The sequence below is a fragment of the Arabidopsis lyrata genome (assembly GCF_000004255.2).
Source record: "Arabidopsis lyrata subsp. lyrata unplaced genomic scaffold ARALYscaffold_5, whole genome shotgun sequence".
Lineage (NCBI taxonomy): Eukaryota > Viridiplantae > Streptophyta > Magnoliopsida > Brassicales > Brassicaceae > Arabidopsis > Arabidopsis lyrata.
Genome location: NW_003302551.1, coordinates 15,789,929 through 15,813,260, shown reverse-complemented (window position 1 = coordinate 15,813,260; position 23,332 = coordinate 15,789,929). Strand labels below are relative to the sequence as shown.

At 36.4% G+C, this 23,332-nt stretch overlaps 5 protein-coding genes across 7 annotated transcripts; 2 read left to right on the top strand and 3 right to left on the bottom strand.

Annotated features, from left to right (window-relative positions):
• Positions 1 to 436: 436 nt before the first annotated feature.
• On the bottom strand, positions 437 to 1,635 carry LOC110228550 (uncharacterized protein At4g02000-like). Its single transcript, XM_021026227.1, has one exon. It carries the CDS (start codon positions 1,421 to 1,423, stop codon positions 437 to 439), a length of 987 nt encoding a protein of 328 aa, XP_020881886.1. The 5' UTR covers positions 1,424 to 1,635.
• A 5,767-nt stretch (positions 1,636 to 7,402) lies between these two features.
• Positions 7,403 to 11,044, top strand: LOC9312174 (acyl-coenzyme A oxidase 4, peroxisomal). Its single transcript, XM_021026960.1, has 13 exons — positions 7,403 to 7,522; positions 7,806 to 7,910; positions 7,995 to 8,101; positions 8,193 to 8,270; positions 8,357 to 8,480; positions 8,591 to 8,664; positions 8,771 to 8,830; positions 8,943 to 9,052; positions 9,361 to 9,520; positions 9,640 to 9,716; positions 9,809 to 9,980; positions 10,521 to 10,613; positions 10,705 to 11,044. The coding sequence occupies exons 1-13, from the start codon at positions 7,495 to 7,497 to the stop codon at positions 10,825 to 10,827; spliced, it is 1,311 nt and encodes a 436-aa protein (XP_020882619.1). The 5' UTR covers positions 7,403 to 7,494; the 3' UTR covers positions 10,828 to 11,044.
• A 146-nt stretch (positions 11,045 to 11,190) lies between these two features.
• LOC9313895 (phosphoinositide phosphatase SAC8) lies at positions 11,191 to 16,455 on the bottom strand. Of its 3 annotated transcripts, XM_021026957.1 has the most exons (20): positions 16,197 to 16,451; positions 15,990 to 16,064; positions 15,768 to 15,895; positions 15,563 to 15,654; positions 15,411 to 15,468; positions 15,201 to 15,257; positions 15,086 to 15,119; positions 14,867 to 14,947; positions 14,681 to 14,787; positions 14,248 to 14,334; positions 14,092 to 14,169; positions 13,853 to 13,917; positions 13,494 to 13,592; positions 13,237 to 13,336; positions 12,766 to 12,874; positions 12,586 to 12,658; positions 12,132 to 12,225; positions 11,951 to 12,034; positions 11,558 to 11,624; positions 11,191 to 11,466 (listed from the first exon to the last, which is right to left on the bottom strand). In XM_021026957.1, the coding sequence occupies exons 1-20, from the start codon at positions 16,345 to 16,347 to the stop codon at positions 11,339 to 11,341; spliced, it is 1,767 nt and encodes a 588-aa protein (XP_020882616.1). In that variant the 5' UTR covers positions 16,348 to 16,451; the 3' UTR covers positions 11,191 to 11,338. The 3 variants fall into 3 exon arrangements, with proteins under 3 accessions (XP_020882616.1, XP_020882617.1, XP_020882618.1); XM_021026958.1 differs by lacking the exons at positions 11,191 to 11,466; positions 11,558 to 11,624; positions 11,951 to 12,034; positions 12,132 to 12,225; positions 12,586 to 12,658 and having other exon boundaries at positions 12,777 to 12,874; positions 13,237 to 13,322; positions 16,197 to 16,455; XM_021026959.1 differs by lacking the exons at positions 11,191 to 11,466; positions 11,558 to 11,624; positions 11,951 to 12,034; ... (1 more) ...; positions 12,586 to 12,658; positions 12,766 to 12,874 and adding an exon at positions 12,881 to 13,141 and having other exon boundaries at positions 13,237 to 13,322; positions 16,197 to 16,455.
• A 200-nt stretch (positions 16,456 to 16,655) lies between these two features.
• Positions 16,656 to 20,006, top strand: LOC9312173 (chlorophyll synthase, chloroplastic). Its single transcript, XM_002877780.2, has 15 exons — positions 16,656 to 16,954; positions 17,016 to 17,060; positions 17,126 to 17,211; positions 17,450 to 17,537; positions 17,703 to 17,788; positions 17,877 to 17,963; positions 18,047 to 18,112; positions 18,187 to 18,270; positions 18,370 to 18,431; positions 18,507 to 18,582; positions 18,671 to 18,733; positions 18,836 to 18,917; positions 19,396 to 19,472; positions 19,554 to 19,601; positions 19,697 to 20,006. The coding sequence occupies exons 1-15, from the start codon at positions 16,804 to 16,806 to the stop codon at positions 19,757 to 19,759; spliced, it is 1,164 nt and encodes a 387-aa protein (XP_002877826.1). The 5' UTR covers positions 16,656 to 16,803; the 3' UTR covers positions 19,760 to 20,006.
• Positions 20,007 to 20,802: 796 nt separating this feature from the next.
• On the bottom strand, positions 20,803 to 22,356 carry LOC9312172 (em-like protein GEA1). The gene is made up of 2 exons (XM_021026309.1): positions 21,799 to 22,356; positions 20,803 to 21,601 (listed from the first exon to the last, which is right to left on the bottom strand). Exons 1-2 carry the CDS (start codon positions 21,914 to 21,916, stop codon positions 21,081 to 21,083), a joined length of 639 nt encoding a protein of 212 aa, XP_020881968.1. The 5' UTR covers positions 21,917 to 22,356; the 3' UTR covers positions 20,803 to 21,080.
• Positions 22,357 to 23,332: the final 976 nt, after the last annotated feature.

Genomic DNA, 23,332 nt, shown 5'->3' with positions numbered 1-23,332 from the left:
TTTATATATAAGTCAGTACAAACCAAACCAGTACAAACCAAGCCAGTACAAAGGTGAACAAAGCCACTATGAGCAACAGTCGTTACTACAGATATGATTACCAAGAACAAACTTGACAATCATTAACACTGGTTAAACATGTAGCATAAACTGAGCTAGTCTAAAACAGAATCCAAAAAGTGTTTTAATCTGTTCTAGAACATTATTCAACTAACAACTAAATTAAACCTGTAATAGCAGTTACAGGGACCCAAAAAGTGATGACAGAAGTTTGTAGAGCAATTTATCTTTTCTTAGGAGGCTTCAGAATTCCTCCTTTCTCATCTTCCTGTAGCTTTTTCTTTTGTTGCCTATCATCATCTCTGTTATTGAAGTGGGAATTGGTACGTTTTGACGATTCACCAACCTCAAAGTATCGAGGCATTCTGGAATTGATTCATTCATCAATACTTGGTGAAGTCGTGGATCCAGTGGAAGAATGTCTTCTCCAAGTGGCTGTGTGAGTGGTTGAAGTTGCCATATGTTGAAGATTTCCTAAGCTTGATACTGGGAATTGAGGATAGGCTGCTGCAAATTCATCAGGGTTTAAAGGTGGAGAATCTAACCTTGGTGGTGGAGTCAAAGGAGTTGGAAAAGTGTCATCCGAGTTCTGAGAGTGAGAGTTATGATTGGAGTGAATTTCATGACCATGAGTCCTTCTCCTATTGTAGACTGGTACATCAATAACTTCAGGACTATTTCTTGGAGTGTGAGGAAAATGATTGTAAGGACAGTGGCTGCTTTGATGAGTGAGTTGAAGACAACGACTGCAAATCCTTCTCAGGCTCTCATATTGAAAGCTAATCATAGCCTTTTCTCTAGATTCAAAGCAGACCCTTCTAAAGAACCTCAAACTATCAGTGATGCCAATGCGAATTCTAACTTTGATAAAAGTTATATCAGTAGTGGTCTCATCATGAAAATCTAGATAGATAACCTGTCTTATGGTTGCAACAGTAAACCTGGCTGTTCCTTCAGAAGCATATGGTAGTGGTATTCCGCGGATTTGAACCCATAGATCAAGGGTAGTGAGGAAATCAACATCGGGGAAGTCTTCCCAGCGTTGAGATGCGATGAACCAATTGTTAAAAACCCATGGAGCACGACGTTGAACTGATACTAAATCTGCTTCAGATTGAAATAAAAACTGGATGTAAGTATCACTTAGAACTCTACCATGTATTCGTGAAGCCAGTCCCCAGAGTCTTGGTAGTGATGCAACAACAGTATGTAAGTTTTGAGCTCTGTTGTTGAGAGGCCGAGCAAGAAGGCTAAGACGATTCCTATCAATTACATCAACATAAGTATGTTGAGGAATAAAGAGCTCTGGATCGTCTCGACCTAGGTTGAAGTTTTGCAATTCATCCCATAACCTATCTGCCATAGTTAGAGATAAAGAGAAAAACGAAAAAGAAAAAGAAGAAGAAAGATTTTGGGTGAAGAGTTAGAATAAGAGTCTGGAAGTATATATAATGGAGGGAAGATGAAGGAAAGTAAAAGAAGCGTTGGTTTTAGAACTTCAAGATTGACTAAAGTCAAGATAAGGTAAAAAAACCAAAGTAAAACAAAAACTGATGATAAAAAAAGAGAAGAGATAAGAAAGGAGAAAACCTAGGATTGAAGAAAGAGATAAACCTAGGTATTAAGTAAAAAAATTAATTAAGAGAAAAACAAAAAGAGATTTTGTCGTGAAACACAAGAGACAAAAATCAAACCTTCTTCTTGAAAGTGAAGGCTCCCAGGTAAGGCTAATTCTCAAATTCTTCCATCTTTTCTGACTCAAACAGAGATTGAAGCCAACTAGGAGAACCTGTTGCCACATAAGATTGAAAACGATTGTCTTGTATTACACTAAGAGCAATGAGAGAAGCCCCTTTGTTTGAAACAGATTCAGCTTTTTCAATTTGCCAGTTCTGAATAGGCTCTATCTGTTTGTTGATTTATGTAGCAAAGTATTGCAGAGAGATCCATTCTTTAGGTTTGATGACAGCGTTGACCATGTCAATAGCTTCAGAGGCAAAAATCACAAAGTTGATTTTGTGACTAATCATGCTATCTATAGCCCACATAATACTTTGAAATTTTGCTTCCATCAGAGAATAAATGTTAGAGAATGATCGTCTGCTGTGTAACAAAACTTTACCTTTATCATCTCGTAACACCCATGAGAAACCACCAATGCTGCTTTGTCTTGACCAAGCCATACCTATGTTGCATTTTAACCATGGTGCAGGAGGCTTCATCCAAGTCTTTATAATCTTTCCTCTGTCAAAGATTCTTGAAGTAGCATATATTGTTTCAATGGAATGAGCATTAAACCATTGGTTTGCTTCCTCTTTAATTTTCAACACTAGATCTGTAAGCACAATTTGCTTCCCTTCAAAGAGAAAACCATTTCTGTTTTTCCATAAATACCAAAGAATCCACGGGAAGCTCCTTCTTATAGATGCTGATACTTCTTGATTCTGAGCTAGAGAAAGTAAATATTGGAGATTGGCAAATTCCGATTCAAAACCACCTGGTGGACAAGGAAAATCATAGATAGCCCAGACTTGACGCGCAATTGAACACGAGAACAATACATGATTAGTAGATTCTGTTTCCCAACCACAGAATTGACATCGTGTATCACTACTCATTCCTCTGATTTCCAACTTATCACCGACAGCAATAGCCCCACTTAGGGCTCTCCAAATAAAACATTTAATATTTGGAGAAGTCTGTAATGACCAGACCTGAGTTTTTAAGTCGTTTAATGAAGGACGCATCTCAGCAGCTTCAATGAGATCAGAGTTATGAAGTCTATTGGCTAACCAGTAGCCTGGTTTAACTGAGTACTCACCACTTCTATTATGCAGCCAACACCAAAAATCATCTTTTGAAGTCACTGGTTTATTGATCAGAATTAGATTCACATCCCTGGGGTAGAATAACTCCTGCAGTTTTTCCATGTTCCAGGCTCTATTTTGAAAATCAATTAAGGCTGAAACTTGAAGATTTAAATCCACAAAGATATTTCGCATGAACGGAACTCTCATTCCATTATCAAAAAGCCATGGATCAATCCAGACAAGAGAAGAATTACCATTACCAATCATCTTGCGGAGACCTTGTAGTAGCAATTGACGTCCATGTAAAATACTCCTCCAAATAAATGAAGGCCTGGAACCCAAAGTTGCGTAGAGAATTCCATTATCTTCGAAATATCTGCTTTTCATAACTCTAGCAAAAAGGCTTGAAGGATGTTGCAAAATTCTCCAAACTTGTTTTGCTAACAAGGCTTGATTAAAGCATTGTAAATCCCTGAAACCTAATCCACCTTGATCTTTAGATAAGCACAGTTTACCCCAGCTTAACCAATGAGTTTTCTTTTTATGTTCCAGAGAATTCCACCAGAAATTGGACATGGCAGCAGTAAGTTTTTCGCAAGTTGTTTTTGGTAATTTAAAACAAGTCATGGCATATACTGGAAGAGCCATTGCAATTGCTTTAAGAAGAACTTCTTTACCTCCAAGCGACAAGGTGCGTTCAAACCAGCCAGATATATATATATATATATATATATATATATATATATATATTTTGTTTTTTTTTATACTTTCATAGACAGAAAATACTAAAACGAACATTTCTAGTTTTTTTTTTTGTAAATCTAAAAAATAGATGCGAAATTTTTTGCCCAATGTAATTCGAGTATTCATTTTATCAAAAATGAGCTGGCCAATTCAAAAAAGGTATGTAACATGCGAACGTAAGTGGTAGGAGCCTAGGACTTGGAGGAGATTGAAAATTTTGTGATGTTTCAAAACGATCGTGTGGTCAATGTCAACAATCATTTGTTTGGCCTTTGAGAAAGTCCTTTTTTTCTTGTTATAAAGGACTTGCATTAGAATGGTACATTTATATACCTAAATGGAATTGAATCATACACATACTTACTTTCTAGATATCCACAAAACTCTATGATGTAATATGTATCTTCCAATCTCAACATAGCAAAGATAGTATCATATTTTCTACTAGAGTCGTCTACATATTATGGTGGTTTAAATACATGTCCATCTCTATAAGATTGAGGAATATTAGTGAGTACTTCATTAATTTGTAAACCCGCAATGGTTGCTTTTGAGTTTTGAGAGCAAACCAATGTCTAGTTTCCATATTTGGAAACCGACCAACCCATCAAGATGCGTAGATGTAGTTGCAAACGTCCACCACCACATATCTTATTTGGTGGAGCGTGGTTCACAAAAATGTTTGGAAATGTAACAAACGTCCATTTACTACATCCGAAGCACCAAACATGCGTTCACATTTGACCCAATGTTAACCAACCAAATCTTAAGATGTGGAGATGCATTCACACATGCCACATACAGGAACATATCTACTTAACTTATCTGAAATGCGTTCACACGTCTAGTACCAAAGACTTGCCATGAATAAAGATAAGATGGGAGATCAATTTGTAACGGTTATCTTCCTTTTTTGACGTCCAAAAGATCACTTGAATTTAGTCTCATTTCGCAGTGACGATTCCATTGGACAACGTGTGACTATATTTTTGGCTCATCACTTTTGTGTAGTAGTGTCATCTACCATCTTGCGACATAGTTCTCTTATAATTGGCTGACAAAATCCATTAAACCGATAACAAAATATTATAATATGTCATACACACTAGTGATTCCTCAAGAACCCATCGATATTCTTTGCTTGACCGCTTCCGTAAACTATCCACTCCGAAGCTTTTACATCATATTGTCTTTGTTAATATAGGAAAATACAGACACAATTGGTCAATGATAATCATTTCAACTTCTAAAAGAATTTGGTAGTCAAAAAACTTAAAAGGCAAGATTTATCGGGACATTAATTAGGACAAGGTAGATGAATGCATTATAGAAAAAATAAAAAATCATAAACATACATTTCATAATCATAATCATGATAAACATATATATATATATATATATGTTTTTTATAAAACCCTTTAACAAAATTTGTTTGTTTGTTTTTGGAAAAATCATTGCTAGCTACACGAACTATACGCGAACACATCACCACACATGCAGATTATTTTAATGTTTCGCTAACTAAACTAACTATTGGTATTACATACGGACATCCCTGAACTATCATCGGTTATGATGTTGCCATTTCCAAATAATATAAATGTCTTGTTAACTACACAAAGTATTTTTTTTTTTTGTCAACTACACGAAGTATTTTCATCAATTTTTTTTTTAAACTAATAAGTTAAATAAAACTATATAATATATCAATTTAAATTATAATGCACACATATATCAATGTAAATTATAATTTAATTAAGTGACACTTTTAAAAATTTAGTTAAATTAATTTCATATAAAATATATGTGTGCATTAAAAAATAGTTAATTAATTTAACTTAAAATTATAAGGGATACTGCATATGTGTTGGGGTCGGATCCCACACATTTTTGGTAGGATCCACTTGGATCTGTCCATGTCATTATTACATAATAATCCTCTTGGAGTTAAAGATATTTTATTATGAGAATCAAGCTTGACCAGTCGGGAGTTCGATTCGGTTTACTAAAAGAGTTAGATCTTTACCAGTACGGAATTCGCTCTTATTCAACATACAGTTCGCATAGAGAAAGGCTGAAGCGAGGAGAATATTGTTCGAGGTTCGCGGCAGCGTCAAGACGCGGGAGTTCGGAGTCAACAAGAAAGAGTTCGGAAGATCCGCGCGAAGCCCAAGATAGTTCAAATTCAAGCCGTTTCGGTCAAAATGTAAATTATATGATTAATGCGGATCAATGCGATTATGAGCAGTAAATGACCGCATTGATCATGTTTTCTCTATAAAAACAACCTCAAACGCATGTGTTTGAGGGGAGAGGCGACTATTCATTACTTCTGAGCAATACAATATATTTTTCTCTCTTTACTATCTTTCGCAAGGCATTTTGTACTTCGTCTTTATCAATTTTTCCTCATTTCTTTTCTTGGTTGATTTCCTTTTCAAATTCTCATATTCATTTCCTGATTTTACAAGAGTTTTTCTCCACAAAAATACTTAAAGATAATCGTGTGTGAATCCTACATCCATAATATGTAGAATTTAAACTTTAAAAGTTATAATGCATATATATAATTAACAATAGTGTATTATTTACTTTTAGTTATTTTTTCATTTTGTAATTTAGTTTTTAAAAAATGATGGAAATATTTCGTGTAGTTAACAATACATTTATATTATCTGGAAATGATGGTTATGGTATATAATTTACATATTATTTAGTTTTATTTAACTTATAGTGATGTATAATTTAACTAAGTGACTATTTTAAATTTTTAACAATTTAATATAATAAATATTAAATTAGTTAAATTAATTTAACTTAAAAGTATAATGCATTAAAAGTTATAATATATATATATAATTTATAATAGCGTAATATTTACTTTTTAGTTATTTTTTTATTTTTTAATTACTTTTTTAACAAAAAAATTGATAGAAAATACTTCGTGTAGTTGACAAAAAAAAGAAATACTTCGTGTAGTTAACAAGATATTTATATTATCTGAAAATGATGGTTATGGTGTTGCACAGATAACCGATGATAGTTCGGAGATATCCGTATGTAATACCAATAGTTCGTATAGTTAGCGAGACATTAAAATAATCTGCATGTGTAATGATGTATTAGCGTATAGTTCGTGTAGCTAGCAATGATTTTTCATTGCTATATAGAAAAGAAGTAGACGTTTTGCACAAAAAAAAAAAAAAAAAGAAAAAAAGAAAAGAAGTAGACGTTGATTAGTTATTGTTAAAGTAAAATGTGTTGGGCTTGTCTTTTCCTCAATTGTCGCGAAGTCTATGGTATAAGCGAAAGAGAAAGCATAGCATGATGGGCCATTTATAAATAAAAACTCAAGTATGATACAAAAACAAGGTTTCAATGCACTCATCTCGTATAACATTTTCTAATTTTATTCTTTTCATGTGTCCCCCATTGGCTTGGCAATAAAGTTGAATTTGTATTGATGGGTATTTCAGTACGAGCTAAAATTCTTAATTTAACTAAAAGTATGCTAGAATATTTCAAATGATTGCAAGTCTCATATTGAACAACATCAATTAACATTTTTTCGTAGCATATTGCATATACATAGCTAAAGTTACAAATTTGGCAGATTAAAACCGTCTTTATTGGTCTATGAGATACTTAAAAAATTGAATGCAGATTTTTCAAAAATACTATCGTCGCTTGTCAGCAAGAAAAGGAAAGAAATCAGGATAAGTTGATAACTCCAATGAAAAAGGTTTTTTAAATTCTTATCTTTAGAAAAAATATAAATAGACGTAACCGGGTCGGATCCTCCTGGTTAGTATCTCTATCTCATTTCATCTTCTTTCTTCGATCACGAAGCCAAAGAAATTTCTCCATCACGATCATAGCCATGACGGTGCTTTCATCTGCAGATCGAGGTTTGTTTTCTTTTTCCACGGTTTCATTGTTCCGTCTTCCTCATCGTTTGATGCAGCTGTTCTCGTTCGATTTTTTTTTTTTTTTTGGGGTTGTCTTGGATTATTTATGTGTCGATCATTTCAATCGAACGGGTGATATCGTTGATTAGGTCAATGAGATTTGTTTTGAGTGTTAGTTTGACGCGGATGATGAATTTTCTGGGGATTTTCGCAGACTGTTTATTGGAATTTTTAGTATATAAGGAATTAGAAACGAGATTATGAATGAATTTTGGTATTGCAGCTAGTACTGAGAAGAAGGTGAAGAGTTCATATTTTGATTTGCCGCCTATGGAAATGTCTGTAGCATTTCCTCAAGCAACTCCAGCTTCTACATTTCCACCGTGCAGTAAGGATTTCTTCTTCCACAGGATTTATATTTCGATGATTTTTTTTTTGTGTTTTTGTCTCATATGTGGATATACTGCTACAGCTTCAGACTATTATCATTTCAATGATCTGTTGACTCCGGAGGAACAAGCCATCCGGAAGAAAGTGAGGGAGTGCATGGAGAAAGAAGTTGCCCCGATAATGACTGAGGTCTCTATCTTTATATTCGAACATGTTTTTTTTTTTTTGTATTGTATAGTAGCGTTACATCATTTTTCTTCCTTTGGTTTTTACTACTCAGTACTGGGAGAAAGCAGAATTTCCATTCCATATCACTCCAAAGCTTGGGGCTATGGGTGTTGCAGGTGGCTCGATTAAGGTAATTTGCATTGCCTGTCTCTGGGTTTTTTTTTTGTTTGATTATGTGGATGGAAGCTTCAATATTGATTTGGTGTGAAATCTTAGGGTTATGGATGTCCTGGCCTATCCATCACTGCCAATGCAGTTGCCACAGCAGAAATAGCTAGAGTTGATGCAAGTTGTTCGACTTTCATTTTGGTGCATTCTTCTTTGGGCATGCTCACTATTGGTAAGATCTCCTAATATTTCTTTCTTAGCTTGTTTAATATGTAGTTGTCCTGATAAAAACCATACTAGGATTTGCATAAGCTTAATTACGTCTGGTTTTGTCAAGAATAGCACTTTGTGGATCAGAAGCGCAGAAGGAGAAGTATTTACCTTCTTTGGCTCAATTGAATACCGTGGCTTGTTGGGTGAGTACGTGGATCTTGGACTTAGACGATTTGCATCCCTTGAATAATTTATTGTATTATATAAACATGATGTTGATAACATTACATATATTGGACTTGTACAAAGGCTTTGACAGAGCCCGACAATGGAAGCGATGCAAGTGGTCTAGGAACGACTGCCACAAAGGTGGGGCTGGCTTCTCTCCTAGTATTCAGTTGCTTGTATCTTTCTTGCTCTTCCTCTGCAATTACAGGAATGTTTCATTGTTTTGACTTGTTTTAATTGTTTACTGTATCAGGTTGAAGGAGGTTGGAAAATTAAGGGACAAAAGCGTTGGATTGGAAACAGCACCTTTGCAGATCTGTTGATCATCTTTGCTAGGAATACAACAACTAACCAAATCAACGGGTATGCCAGATTATTGGCTTTTCTCAGATCTCTCAGATTTTGTATCTTAGGTGTAGAGGTCGTTTCCCAAAAAAATGAAGGTAATAAGGTGGCTCTTGATTTCAACTTATGGTAGATGTTAAAATCTATTTTCCAAAAGAATGCTAAATAGGTTGCTCAATAATTGTGTGTTCTGAGCAATAAATTTTGTTAGGACCTTCACCAAGAGCATACTAGACTAATGTGTTTATTCCAATTACATGGCTCCTCATTCATCTTATATACACTATATTTTCTGCATTAGAAACTTATCAGCAACCCTCTTTCAGATTCATAGTCAAGAAAGATGCGCCTGGCCTAAAGGCTACTAAGATCCCAAATAAAATAGGTTTACGTATGGTTCAAAATGGAGATATTCTACTACAGAATGTCTTTGTTCCAGATGAGGATCGGTTACCTGGGGTAAATTCTTTTCAGGACACCAGCAAGGTACTGTTGTGATGATTCCACATAACCTAAAAATGCTCTTTGATTCTTTATCACCAGAAAATTGTCGCATCTTCCTCTTTTTTTTTGTGATAGTTAACTGTTTGTATATACTTGAATAGGTCCTGGCTGTCTCACGTGTAATGGTGGCCTGGCAACCAATCGGCATATCCATGGGAATCTACGATATGTGTCACAGGTATTTCCGGGAAACCGCCAGATCTCTGTAATCCTAGTATGAGCTTTCATTTCGTTACTTATAAGTTTCCATATAATATGTATTGTTTCAAGGTATCTGAAGGAGAGGAAACAGTTTGGAGCACCATTGGCTGCTTTCCAGTTAAACCAACAGAAGCTTGTGCAGATGCTGGGTAATGTTCAAGCGATGTTCCTAATGGGTTGGCGCCTCTGCAAGCTATATGAGACTGGTCAGATGACTCCAGGTCAAGCCAGTTTAGGAAAGGTATTTAACAAGAAATCTTTTTTTACATTCATAAAACACGATTTTCTCTTTACTGATTTTCGGTGTCCGATTACGTAGTCAGTACGCTAGCCGAAATAAGTAGAAGTAAGATAAGTTAAACAACGATAGGAGATCAGGAGCTCATGAGTTATGAACCATTTGGTAGAAGACTTGTCATATTTGTATGAGATGCATCACTTGATTGCTTGGATAGAATGTGCAGCAACGGAATAATAAAGGTATTTGTGTATAGAGATTAGGGAGAGTTGTGAATGTATCAGTATTGCGCTTAGAGACCTGTCACATCTTCTGACATTCGTGTATATTCGTAAACGTATGAGGGACTATTCTATCCAAACGTAGGATGGTCATACTTATTATATTATGTTATGTTGGTGAGCTGAGACAAGATACATTTTGCTCATGATCTATTCTACTAAATTGAACAACCGCAAGTGAAAGAAATGTAGTGTAAATCAAACACAGCTCAGTAAACGTTAAACAATATCGTTTGCATAACCAATTATGTGTTTCCACTAGGCATGGATTACATCGAAAGCGAGGGAAACTGCTTCGCTAGGTCGGGAATTACTTGGTGGGAATGGAATTCTAGCAGATTTTCTGGTGGCAAAGGTGAGCAAATCTTCATATTTGACTTTTTTGCTGGCTATCTATATAATTGAAGAAAGATCAGAGTTAAGTGGTAAATGTGAAAAATTTGCAGGCATTCTGTGACCTTGAACCTATTTACACATACGAAGGGACTTATGATATAAACACCTTAGTAACAGGGAGGGAAGTAACGGGTCTTGCGAGTTTCAAACCGGCTACACGGAGCCGTCTCTAAGTTAAAAGGTTGTGCAGTGTTTGTTGTTACTGCTTGTTAGTATTGATATTGTAATGTGGGGTTTACATCTACAAATCACAAATGTGCCAAATAATCTGACCTTAAAAAATTTAGGGGCCAATGGGGGAATAATATTCGTTGCTACTTGCAATACATAATCCATTTGTTAACGTTTTTATTTAATTCAAAAATGAAATAATAAATTACTGTTGGTCGATGTCAAATTGTCAATTACTGTAAGTTGTTTTTCTTGGTTTACAATGACCAGTGTTCGGTTTTTGGTCAGTTGGTTTTCTATATCACAAGAATTTACCAACTTATAACAGAAATTTTGTTTTTAGTAGAATTTTTATATTATTTTGGTTTATAGAACTACTAATTGCATTGTATAAAAGAAGTTCAGTACTATGGACTTTTAGTTCGAATTTTTTTGTGCGGACGTTGAAAAGAGGGACAGTGGGCGTGGGTTTTGGGAAGAATGTGAGACACAGAGAATCTCAAATAATATTAATCAAATGAGATGGCAAAGACGAGGCCTTGAACACAAGTGCCTTCCATTGGCTTTGATCATTGCCACAACTCCTGCAGTCACTCCAGCCCACAATGCTGACGCCAGATACTGCTGCGTGTTTCTTCCCGCTGTTTATATAACCCAACACACACACACACACACAAAAACAAATCAATCAAAATTTAATCATGTAATGTCATATGAATTCAAAGCCTTTACCTTGATGAATTGTGAAAGATGTCACTGTTACACCACCTATCAACAATGCTGATGCTACCGGCAGAAACTGTTTTATTTTCACCCAACAAAAAAAATAATCAGCCTCTTCTGTTTGAATAAATTGTTTGATTATATGGTCTCCATCGTTTCAAATGCAGTTTCTAAGTTTGCGAACCATTTTCAGTTTTTCAGTAAAGTGCCAATGCAAACGCCAAGCGCGAGCTGAAAGAAGTTCTTCCACTTTCATTTGACGTTTACGCTTGCAATTAACAAATGAAGCTTTTTACTATGTTTAAGGTTGTGGGTTCATTTGGAAGAAAACAATTATACACTATAAAAGTAAACGAAAACGTAAAATGCAAACACAATCTTAAGCGGTTAGGAGGAACATACAGACGGTTGTGATCCAATGGGCTGGAGTTGTGAAGGGCTGTGAGTGCCCACTGTGTAGCGACCACTTATGAGATCCAAAGCATCCTGAAAAATAAATTTTTGTTTTCTCTAACTTCAGTTTCTCATCTTTTTATCTCACCTCTAATTTGCTGATTCAATCATAATTGTCGAAGAAACTTGCCTGCCTTACACCATCTTGGAAATTATTCAGATAATATCTCGACATCGCACTGAGACCATCTTTGATGGCTCCAGTCATAGTCTGCTTCCCGTACCTGCACCAAAATACACCAATAGCGTATATTTCTACTAGCCTACTATGTAAATATTATCATTTACATGGTCTTTCTAAATTAGTGTATTGATTCAAGCGGAGGACTAAAGCAATTCAGAGAAAACTACATCCAAGTAAACAGAGAACTCAAGATTGTTATTACAGGTTATCAATCTAGTAATATGGCAAGTATATTGATGTCTGAGAGAACAGCTTGGAATATTCTAACAATGTTGATGTATGGTCCCTTAAAAGAAACAGCTTAACAGTAAAATTAAAAAGTCATCATCACTGTCACAAGACTGTAAGCCAACTGTAATCAATATGATCTTACGAAGGATCACAGAAAGAGATTACTCACCTTACGAGGTCGCCCTTAAGAGCATAAGTCCCGGCATATTGCAAACTAACTTCGTCCCCTTGCTCAGCCCAAACTATTAGAGAACCCAAACGATTAAATTTTTGATGTAAGACAGAAGATATTCTACAGCTATATAACTGGAAACTGCACTGGAATTTGAAAATATTGCCAACCACTTACTTGTTCTGAACTTTGTGTAATCATCTTCAAACGTGGATATACACTCTGTGGAATCAAACACTTCGATCCTTTGAAGTTGTAGATTCACACTTTTCTGGCCCATGTAACTCTTTTCATATGATGCAACAAAAATATTATTGATTACAATCAGAAGTATTTCAATGGAAATTACAAGTTTTCAACCATCTAACAAGCTTGTATGGCTTTACTGCAACTCGTTTTTAGCCGTTATGTGCAACCAGAGACGATATTGCATGAAGTTAAATATGCTAACAATAATTTTTTACCGCAAACAAATTAGTTTAAATGCACAACCAAGATCCCAAAAGCTCAGATGACACAAGGGGATTTACCAACGGTGCTTTACATGCCCCACCTGATCACCCATGAGTTTTATAGAACATACCGTACCAATCAAGATGCCTACTGGAAATGAAAAATGAAATAAGAGTAAGAAATAATTCGACAAACCTGGGTAACATTTGTGCGGTCAAGACAGTCGATGCAGTTAGATCTGATAACTCCTTTCTGCTCTTCTAGGATGTTCTCGTCTGCGTCTACAAGGAAATATCTGCTCAGCTTGGATTAGTCACAGCTGAAACAAAATTCTCTACATAGCACAGCTCTAGCTAACTTGAACCAAACGAACACCATCTGACTGCTAACCATATCAACTCAGTGTCTAGATCTGAAATGAATAGAACCAGAACCATAATTTGTCTGCTTACCCTTGCTTTTCAAATTCATCCCCAATCTGCTCATACAGTACCCTCAGGTTGTCAAAGTTTGTAGTTCCACAGATTTGATGGAAGTCAAAGGAGACATATCTGCATCACAAAATCTCATTAACTTGATGTGTACGATCGAGGAACACTTTGAATCAAGAGAAGGTGAAAGACATCCAAATAAACGACAAAATGGTCAAGTGTCACGAAACACCAAAAATTCACAGTATATGCTAAGAGGTATCCCGAACGATAAACATATACATAAATCATAAGAGGTATCCCGAACGATAACCAAATACATAAATGATAAGACGTGACTGGTAGAAGGTAAATGCGTCGATGTGCATACAGATTTTTACCTCACATCTGGAAGCTTCTCCATTTCGGTGGCATATGCTTTGCTTAATTCACCTTCATCTCCATGCTAATGTAATCATGAGTGAGAGACAAAGTTAATCATACAATGAAAGTAAGTAAGTGAAAATTGCATAGCAGAAACCGTATTAGAGTTGGAGCTCAGATGTCATAGATTTCAAAGTGCACATATGTTTAGTGCCATTTACTTTTGTTTTCAGGAATGAGAAACAAAGAAATTAACCTGATCTGTTAGGTCAACTGCAATAATTTCTCCATATCTTTGGCAAAGATCATGGAAATGGCGCTGTACAACTTTTGGCTGGAGGCAGAAATTTAACTTATCAAGGTTGAGGGCTGGACATAATATAATCAATCTGGTAACAAAATCATAAGTTACCGTGTCTTCATGCTTATTTATCTTAAGCCGTGGCTTATAGCTCAAATCAACGATCTGCTCCCAAAGAAGTGGGATTGAACCTCGAACCTAGTCAGTGAAAGCAAGACAGTTACAATCAGCAAGAAATGAAAGGGAACCACAAAAGAGAGAAAGAGAAAAGCAAGGTATAAACTACGTTGAGAGATGAAGAACTAAAATAATGAAACAGTGCATTTCAAGCATTTCACGAATTAAAAAAAAAAACAGTAACCATTCAGCTGAAATGAGCAACATAAGATATTAGTTTTCCAGGGCTATGAAAGAAATCTCACACAGCATTTTATATCATCAATGAATATCATTCCACAGATACAGCATATAAACCAATACAAAAACAAGAAACTATTATTTTAACAAGACATTGCACAGGAATGAAATCCTAACAAGGATATACCTGCAATAATGAGAACTTGAAACCATTTATCTCCACTATTTGTTCAGATTCGACAAAATTAGCAGTGTCCCCTTCAAGATTGGCTCCTCTTCTCCACATACGTGTACCTGGGATGCCAATTCTAATAAGACTGTCAAACAAAGATGGATGTAACTGAATTTTCTGGCAGCACTAATTAAACTCTACCTAGACGTCGTGTACAGCGCCTGGAAATTATCGATATCACAGCAGGAGAATTCTTGAGCTTTAGCTCAGCAACTTGGTAGCTTAAGCCTTGGTTAATATTAAACAACATGTATTGGAGTATTGTCTATCAAAATGCATATTTAATTGACACATCATTGCATATATAAACAGTCTACAAAGAAGCGAAACAGAAGATAAAGAAGATAAAGAAAAGGATATTTCCTTGAAGTAGAGGAATAATAAAACCATCCAGCTGCCACAATAAGCGAAGGTTAGATCATTAACGTTTGACATGGAATGAGAAGATTAGTTCAATTAAAATCACACAACTTACTTTGCATTCAATTAACTCCTCCAAAAGATGCCAGTTCCAAACATATCGAGGGTCAGCCTGACAAGCAAGTGGAAGCAGGTTGGTTTAACTAGATTAACTAAATTCAGACAACATTGTACTGTAGTACTAGAAAAATTGAAGTTGCCCAGGGATCCAAGAAGTCAAGAAGATATCTTTTTTAAAAGATAAAAATCAGATGAATAACCCAACCTGCTTCCACATAGGCTTACGCTTCCAACCTTCAGCTAGCTTGCACCTTCTTTGCAGGCTGTAACATTGAATGAATGTATCTAATAAATATTCTTCAAGCCGTGGAACTACGTAACAGTCTTTACTCAAGATCATCAGATAGTGAAACTTACTTCAATGTTAGATCTGTTTCATATGAAAAATACAATCCAGGGGTTGTCTCAAGTGCTTGTAACAGAGTCCTAAAATATGTTTCGTCCTTTTTCTGCAAAAAGCCACCATTTCCAAGTTGTTTAGACAACTTAGCTTGTTCAAAAACTCCAAACAAATAAAACCCCTAAATTCGTATATCGATCAAAATTTTTACAATAACCTTACTTCTTGAGCAGTAGCAAACCTCAAAGCCTCATTGCAAGGTAGGAATTTCATAGCCGTAACTCTAAAAATCGGAAAACCGAGAAAATTCCCAACTTCCTCCCGAGACGTTATAACGAGCAAGTATGTTCCTATATATGCATGAAGTCGAAACCACCTTATAAAAATCACTGTTGGAAACCAAAATACAGAGAGAAATGTTGAAAGCAATATCTTCATTTTCACCTGCTAAGAGCCTAATAGTTCCTCCTACGCCATATATAGTAGAGACTTTAGTAGGATTCCCAGAAGATGCGTTTTCTGCAGTAGCAAAGAAACACTGATATCAAATACACTGAAATCTACTGAGAAAACAGATTCCTCTTGCCAAGTTTTGTCTTGAAATCAAAACAGACGGATAGAGCTGAGAATGAAGAGTGGGAAAACGATTACCATCAAGAGGTTTGATGTTGCCATCGCGCCGATCGACGGAGAAGCCTTCCTCAGGCGATTCGATGGGTTTGACGACGTACTTGTCAGGAAACTCTAGAAGCTCGAATTGATCGTAGAGCTTGAATCTACTTGAAGATGGAACGATCTCCATTAACGCAAATTCTGAGATTTTCAAATAAATTTTCCAAAATTTGAAGGATGATGATGAATGTTGTTGGAGTTTGTTCAATCAATAACTGGATCAGGAGAAAAAATAAAAAAATTGTCAATGGTTGATTGTTCCATTATTTTTTCTTCAAAGTTGACTATTGCCACGTGTCTCCATCCGAATACTACTGGGCTTTCTTTGGGCCTGAAATTTAAACCGGTCCCATTTCTGCTTCAATGAAGGTCCTTTGTTCGGACAAATTATCATCCGCCACAACCAGTATTATTGCCAAGAGGATCTGGCCACGTGGCAGTAGTTAAATCAAAGGCCGCCAAAACTGTTACGTAGACACTTATCGCCGGGAACATACGACCACTCGTTTCCCGAAACAGCAACTGCCAACAAGGAAGAGCTCACTCCAGTTTCCGGCCAGAAACGATTCTCCCCTCCGTCGTTTCTATGACTTCGATTCTCAACACCGTCTCCTCCATCCATTCCTCCAGAGTTACCTCCGTCGACCGAGTCGGAGTTCTCTCACACCGGAATCCGGATTCCGTCGAGTTCACTCGCCGGCGTTCTGGTTTCTCAACGTCGTTCTTCGAATCACCCGGTATACTTAACATTGCTGAATGCTGTCTTCGATTTGTTTACTGATTTTGTTGTGTTCGTAGGGCGGAGATTTGTTGTGCGTGCAGCGGAGACTGATACTGATAAAGGTATGATTTTTAGTTACCTTTTCTTCAATTTTCAATCTTAATTAACAATGTTGGATCGACGGCAGTTAAATCCCAGGCACCGGACAAGGCACCAGCCGGTGGTTCAAGCATTAACCAGCTTCTCGGTATCAAAGGAGCATCTCAAGAAACTGTAATTTTTGTTCATGTTCTCTGACTTTTTTAAAATTTTGGGTTTGAAATCGGGGGAATTGAGGATAAAATTATCATAATTGTGCATAATGATGTGTTATTTGACATAGTTTAGGAATTTTCTAGTAAAGGTAGTCTCTTTTAAGTTGACAAGTCTAATGTTTTAGCTTACAAATTATGTAAAAATGTTGTTTGTTAGTTTAAAAGAGTTGGTTGTTAACTTACGTTATGTGTTTCAGAATAAATGGAAGATTCGTCTTCAGCTTACAAAGCCAGTCACCTGGCCTCCATTGGTTTGGGGAGTCGTCTGTGGTGCTGCTGCTTCAGGTAACCATATGAACTTTTCTTGGATCGTGCAATACTGTTCAGAAAGTTTTTTCATGTTCTTAACCAATCTTCACTAGATATCCTTAACTTGTTCTCTGTGGAACCCCATGACTCAAGTCTTTTGTTGCTCAAACACATTTTCCTACAAATTGTTTCTTCTGGCAGGGAACTTTCATTGGACCCCTGAGGATGTTGCTAAGTCGATTCTTTGCATGATGATGTCTGGCCCATGTCTTACTGGCTATACACAGGTCTGGTTTAGCAAAACAAAAAGCTGAGTTGTTCTAATGGTAGTGCATTTTTCCTAGTGCTGCATAACCTAGACGTGTTGATTTCCAGACAATCAACGACTGGTATGATCGAGATATTGACGCAATTAATGAGCCGTATCGACCAATTCCATCTGGAGCAATATCAGAGCAAGAGGTAATGAGACAGAGAACATTTTGAGCTTTGATCACGTTTGTGATTCTGATTTGTACTCCTCGTTTACAACTCTTAAAATGCAGGTTATTACACAAGTCTGGGTGCTATTATTGGGAGGTCTTGGAATTGCTGGAATATTAGATGTGTGGGTAAGTTGATGGTTCTGACATAAACTATTACAGTTAAAGGACACATCAGATTTTACTAAATCTTCCCCTTTCAGGCAGGGCATACCACGCCCACTGTGTTCTATCTTGCTTTGGGAGGATCATTGCTATCTTATATATACTCTGCTCCACCTCTTAAGGTAACTTCTATTCCTAACTTCCACTCCTGTAGTGATAAGACACTCCATCTAAGTTTTGGAGTAAAGAACTTATCAATATCTGAACTGATCTGTTTGCAGCTTAAACAAAATGGATGGGTTGGAAATTTTGCACTTGGAGCAAGCTACATCAGTTTGCCATGGTAAGATATCTCGTGTATCAATATATGGCGTTGTTCTCATCTCATTGATTTGGTTCTTGCTCACTTGACTGATAGGTGGGCTGGCCAAGCATTGTTTGGCACTCTTACACCAGACGTTGTTGTTCTAACACTTTTGTACAGCATAGCTGGGGTACTCTTCTTGCAACCTTTTATGATGCATTTTTTTGTTTCTTAAGTAATCTACATTTGCTTCATGTTGTACCTGTATGATAATGCAGTTAGGAATAGCCATTGTTAATGACTTCAAAAGTGTTGAAGGAGATAGAGCATTAGGACTTCAGGTATTATGTATTCTCTTTTCCTGAAACAATGTATCTCTTTTATCTCAGAAATGGTCTCTGCAGTGATTTTTCTGATTGTTATCTTATGCCCTAAATGGACAGTCTCTCCCAGTAGCTTTTGGCACTGAAACTGCAAAATGGATATGCGTTGGTGCTATAGACGTTACTCAGCTCTCTGTTGCTGGTATGTAGTATTCATAATTTTGTACAGATGTGGCTTCTATTTCTTCTGCTTGATCTTATCAATTGGATATTCACCAATGGTAAAAAACTCAAGTCAATGAAATGAATTAACGAAGGTAAAACATAAAAGTAGATGCCACATTCTAATGAAATGAGCTAATGAAGAGGTGGCATCTACTTTTATGTTTCATTTGTGTGTTTGGTGGATTCTCATTTCATGCTTCTAAAACATGTATGTCCAAGAGTGTCATGGAATAACAGAACTTGTATGTTCATCTGCATCACCTACTGTCTTAAGTTTTTGGGAAATCCCTCCTTCCTTGAATTGAATGTTCCACATGTAGTAAAAATAGAGGCTTACAAGCTAATTTTGCCTTGAGGGAATCAGTACCTTTACTGGTGGATGAGTTACACAATCACTGTTATAGCACCAAATAAAAGGTAGAGATCATCACTAGTAAATGTCTATTTGGTTGCAGGATATCTATTAGCATCTGGCAAACCTTATTATGCGTTGGCGTTGGTTGCTTTGATCATTCCTCAGATTGTGTTCCAGGTAAAGACGTTAACAGTGTCACAACAAATAAATCTTATTCTTGTCACTCGTCTGATTGTTATAGTCTTCTATAAACTGCAGTTTAAATACTTTCTCAAGGACCCTGTCAAATACGACGTCAAGTACCAGGTAAGTCAACTAAGTACACATAGCTATCTTCTTGTGAAATATCTTTGAGTGGGTTTTTAATCAGAAGTTGCTTGAAACACACATCTTGTTTACAGGCAAGCGCGCAGCCATTCTTGGTGCTCGGCATATTTGTAACGGCATTAGCATCGCAACACTGAAAAAGGCGTATGTTGATGGAGTTTTGGCGAAAACAGAGGTGTTGAAATCCCAAATGTGGGCAAGTGATGGCATCAACTAGTTTAAGATATTGTAAAATATATGTACCATCCACTAGAGACAACTCTTGTTGTATCAATTTAGCCGAACGGCTGAGAAACTGTAATTGATTGGGGTTTTGTTAGTCTACACTTTCTGTGGTTACTATACTAATGTCTCTCGAAATAAGACAGGCATATTATTCTGTCACTTAAATCTGCGTTCAGAATCGTTTTTGTTTTCTATAGTGTTTTAACTATTTTCAGCATTTTTTGTGTTGATTCTAAACATAAACCACATAAAAACAGTAATAATAAAAATTGATACTTCCTCACTTTCTATATTCTAACAACTAGTACGGTTAAGAAGAACCCAACTAATATCGTACATTTCACATGTGTATCTTGAGAAAACTACAAAAACTAGAGTATACTTTTTTTTCTTTTCAAAACTATACTATACGTACATATGTCATTGTTTTTAACAACCTGAAACTGTGTTATTACTACATTACTGTATCTTTTGATTCCACAGCTTTTTTTTTGCTAATAAGAAAGTTAATATCATTAGATGAAAAGTTTAGGTGTTACAATAAGGACCTAGAGAATGAACCTTGGCAAAAAATAATAAAAAAACAAGGAAACATTTGATTCCACAGCTTTGTGAGTAGTAAAAAAGTATATCATTTTGACTGGCTTCTATAGGAGTAATTAAAAAAAGAAGTTACTAAAGTGGAGCAAAAAATGTAGAAGTTCGAAGAATTTACCGTTAAAGAGAATTATGTGTGTTTGAATCTGCATGTCACGATTTGTGGAGGAGGACAATTACCTTAAAGAATAGACTTGACATACATATAGTGAATGTTGGAAAGTTATAATGTTCCACTTGATCAGCTCACACCCATTTGATATGCAATCTCACCATATCAAGGCTCTCGTTGTTGAACCAATAATTATAATAATAATAAGTAGAACACCGAGTAAAACCACATTTCAAAACATAATAATAAGTAGAACACCGAGTAAAACCACATTTCAAAACATACACATATCATTTGATTGCACCCTCACCAAACACTCAAAAAACCTTCCGAGCGGTACAATCCTGCCGTTAGTAGAAGCCGTGCGTAGTTATATCACACATAAAACACAAAAAAAAAACCAAACGCACTACATTCAAACCCTAGTTAAAACCCACGCTGCCAACCACATAACTTACAAGGTTACTTATTCAGATTATCTACTACGGATTGTAGCAGCGGACACTACAAGCTAGTAGCTACTATCACTTGTTGGTGAACTTGGACTCGTCGATCTCAATCCCTTCTTCCTCGGCACGCTCTCCACCAGATTTTTCCATTGTACTGAGTCCTCCTTTGCGCCCCATCTCCTGATAACCCTCGTGACCTAGCTGCTCCTTTCTCGCCTCTCCTCCTTTACGTCCCATCTCCTGATAGCCCTCGTGCCCTAACTGCTCCTTCCTCGTCTCTCCACCTTTATGTCCCATTTCCTGATAACCCTCGTGCCCTAACTGCTCCTTCCTCGCTTCTCCTCCTTTATGTCCCATCTCTTGGTAACCCTCCTGCCCTAGCTGCTCCTTCCTCGCTTCTCCTCCTTTATGTCCCATCTCTTGGTAACCCTCGTGCCCTAGCTGCTCCTTCCTCGTCTCTCCTCCTTTATGTCCCATCTCCTGATAACCCTCGTGCCCTAGCTGCTCTTTCCTCGTCTCTCCTCCTTTATATCCCATCTCCTGATAACCCTCGTGCCCTAGCTGCTCTTTCCTCGTCTCTCCTCCTTTGCTCCTTCCTACCAAGTGTTAACACATGTGTTCCATGAAACATGGAGGTCTTAAGAGTAAACTTTACGTTATAGTCGCGTATAATACATAGATTATAATCTTATATTAAGATTAATATCTAATGTTTCTAGCCTTATATAACCATTAGTTACAAGTTAAAGAAAATAAAAAAAGAGTGTCGAAAAGTTGAAATTTAAGGCAATACCTTCAGCAAGATGCTCTTGGGCTTCGAGGCTGTGGCCGCCGGTGCCACCTTGGACGACGGTCTCTCCTTGCTTCGCCTTCTCATCGAGCTCTTCTCGGCTAAGTTGCTTTGACGCCATTTTTTAAAAGAACGAACGCTGTTGCTTCTATTTTGGTTCTATGTTCCGACACAGATACGGACGACTTTAATTAATTCCTATAAATAGAAACGTTTGGGTTCAAAAGAAACAAAAGGAGAAAAAAGTGAAGTGCTACGTGGAAGAGAAGACGCGGCGAGACTAGAAATAATGGGCTTTGTGGAGATGACACGTTGATGCTTACTCAGTCAACTTGCTACAGTTATTAACGAGCTGCTTGACACGACTCCAATTAATCTTAATCCATTCTCTATTTCCCTAAGAAATCAAGATAATTACCCACATTGTCGTCGGATTTTCTTTTTAAAAAGCTGTTTTCCATGGTAGGTCTTTTTCATATCAGTTGAAATAGTGTTAATAATCATTGATTTGAAAATCTAATAAGTGCAATCTTTCCTATTCTTTTTGTAATGTAATAATGGGTTTTATAAAACCTACATTTGTAAGTTTATTTTTGTTTAATTACTTTATAAACCTACAAAACATTGTAGTTCCGTCACAAAAAATTACGTTAAAAAAAAACTAGAGAAATGTTCATTAAACGACAAAAAAAAAAGAAATAATAAACAAATGGAGTGTACAAATGTACACACCAAGCTACAAATATTTTACAAAATAATTTTATATTTTTAAAAATGACTAGCTGTTTGTATGGCTTATGCCAAAGACCAGTTCTAATGAGGAATATATAGGAAGCTGGTCAAGGAAACTTTGTCGATCTTCTAAACGTAATGCATCATTCACATCACGATATCTCGCTGAATCTGACGAGTTACAATTCATTGGTATGTATGTTTTTTTTTTCCTTTTCTAGTTTTGAATGTGCATATATAGAGACATGATGATATGGTATAAGGTGGTTTCGCTTATGAAATGCTATGCAAAAACATCTTTTCGAACTGCAGGTTGACATATATAGCTTTGGTATCGTCTGTTTTTGAACTTTGGCATCATTTTGAATCTGCCATGGAGAGTTTCATTACTTAAATTGAAGGAGGCGAAAGAGAATTATATATTTCTCCAAATCCAACTGATTGACCTTCGTTGATTGAAGTTCAGGACAAAGTTCTTCGCATAATAGAATTGGATAGTAGGTGATTTTTTTTGCAAGTCGGCTATATGTGTCGATATCATATGGACATCAAGACTAATATAGCAATAAATTTATAGTTTTAGCGATGAAAAATCATATATATAAAAGGAGGTGACTCTCTCCCGTAGAGTGACACGTCTGCGCGTAAATGCTTGACATGTGTACATAATAGTTTCCACTTTCAGCAGCTTAACTCTTTTAGCCAATTAATATAGCAGCCACCTACGATCTCCAACTTTCAATACCGTTTACAAACGTTTCAGAATCACTTCGAAAGAGCAACTGAAGCGTCCCCATCTATTCCA